Source organism: Mesitornis unicolor, unplaced genomic scaffold (assembly GCF_000695765.1).
Source record: "Mesitornis unicolor isolate BGI_N332 unplaced genomic scaffold, ASM69576v1 scaffold33340, whole genome shotgun sequence".
In the NCBI taxonomy this organism is placed as follows: Eukaryota; Metazoa; Chordata; class Aves; order Mesitornithiformes; family Mesitornithidae; genus Mesitornis; species Mesitornis unicolor.
The window spans coordinates 1004-1975 of record NW_010159491.1 but is presented as its reverse complement, the minus strand read 5'-3'; the positions used below and the strand labels follow the sequence as shown (position 1 = coordinate 1975).

The window sequence follows — 972 nt, the reverse complement described above, 5'->3', positions numbered from 1 at the left end:
CCCGCGCCCCCGGGTCCCGTGTCTGAGTGCTGAGGTTGGCTGTGTGCCCCTCCGTGCAGTCTGTGGGGCGGCGCTGCCCCCCCTTCCTTCCTCCCTGCCCTCCTTCTCCTCCTCCTCCTCCTCTGCCCGTTTTGGGGTGGGGGGGCTGGCCCCCAGCCCTTATTTCCTGGTGTGCAGCGTGTCCTGGAACTTGGTGCTGGTGTAGCGAAGGTGGAAACCCTTCTTGTTGATGGTGTCATCCGAGTGGAAGTGGATCATCACCGAATCGCCGGCTGAATACACCTCCTCAGGGGGCTATGGGGCGAGGGAGGGGGTCCTTAGTGATGGGGAGGGTGCCAAAATCATCACAACCCCACGTGCAAACCCAAATTGCCCATGGGGATTGGCTCAGCATCACCCATTCCCCCCATCCACCCCATTGCTCCTATCCAACCCATTGCCCCATCCACCCCATTGCCCCATCCAGCCCATCACCCCCATCCACCCCATTGCTCCCTGCCCCCCAAAATCCCCAGCTCACCCCAGAGCCGCAGAAGCGGCCAAGGCGTGGGGCCGTCCCGTCATAGCCATCAAATAGCTCCATGTAGTCGTAGCCGCAGTCGGCCTCCTCCTCGATCTCGAAGGTCTGGAAGATGAGCTCCACGCCGTAGCCCTCCTCTGCCATGATCACCCACTCGCAGTCCGAGCCCCCCGGGTAGTTGTTATCCCCAAATTGTGCGTGGGAATACAGATCCTTGGTCTTCACCTCCGCACGGACCTGCCCTCCGCACACTGAGGAGTGCAAAGAGGGGTTTATGAGGGTCCAACGTCACCCCCCACCCCATAACCCCCAACCCTGCGGTGGTACCTGTGGAGTGGGTGGCCTCGAAGCCCTTTTTTTGGACGGAGTTATCAGAGACGAATTTGAGGAACATTTTGTTGCCGGAGGAGACGAGGGGCTCGGGCTCTTTTGGCCCGCAGAAGCGGCCGAGG

The 972-nt window shown here is 61.4% G+C and overlaps 1 protein-coding gene across 1 annotated transcript in view; it reads right to left on the bottom strand.

The window, feature by feature from the left end:
- Positions 1-159: 159 nt before the first annotated feature.
- LOC104542541 (bone morphogenetic protein 1-like) overlaps positions 160-972 on the bottom strand; it is a 1689-nt gene continuing 876 nt past the window's right edge. The window contains 3 exon segments of the mRNA XM_010186888.1: positions 160-294; positions 521-771; positions 848-944. Of these exon segments, the coding sequence (XP_010185190.1) occupies positions 160-294; positions 521-771; positions 848-944 (483 nt within the window).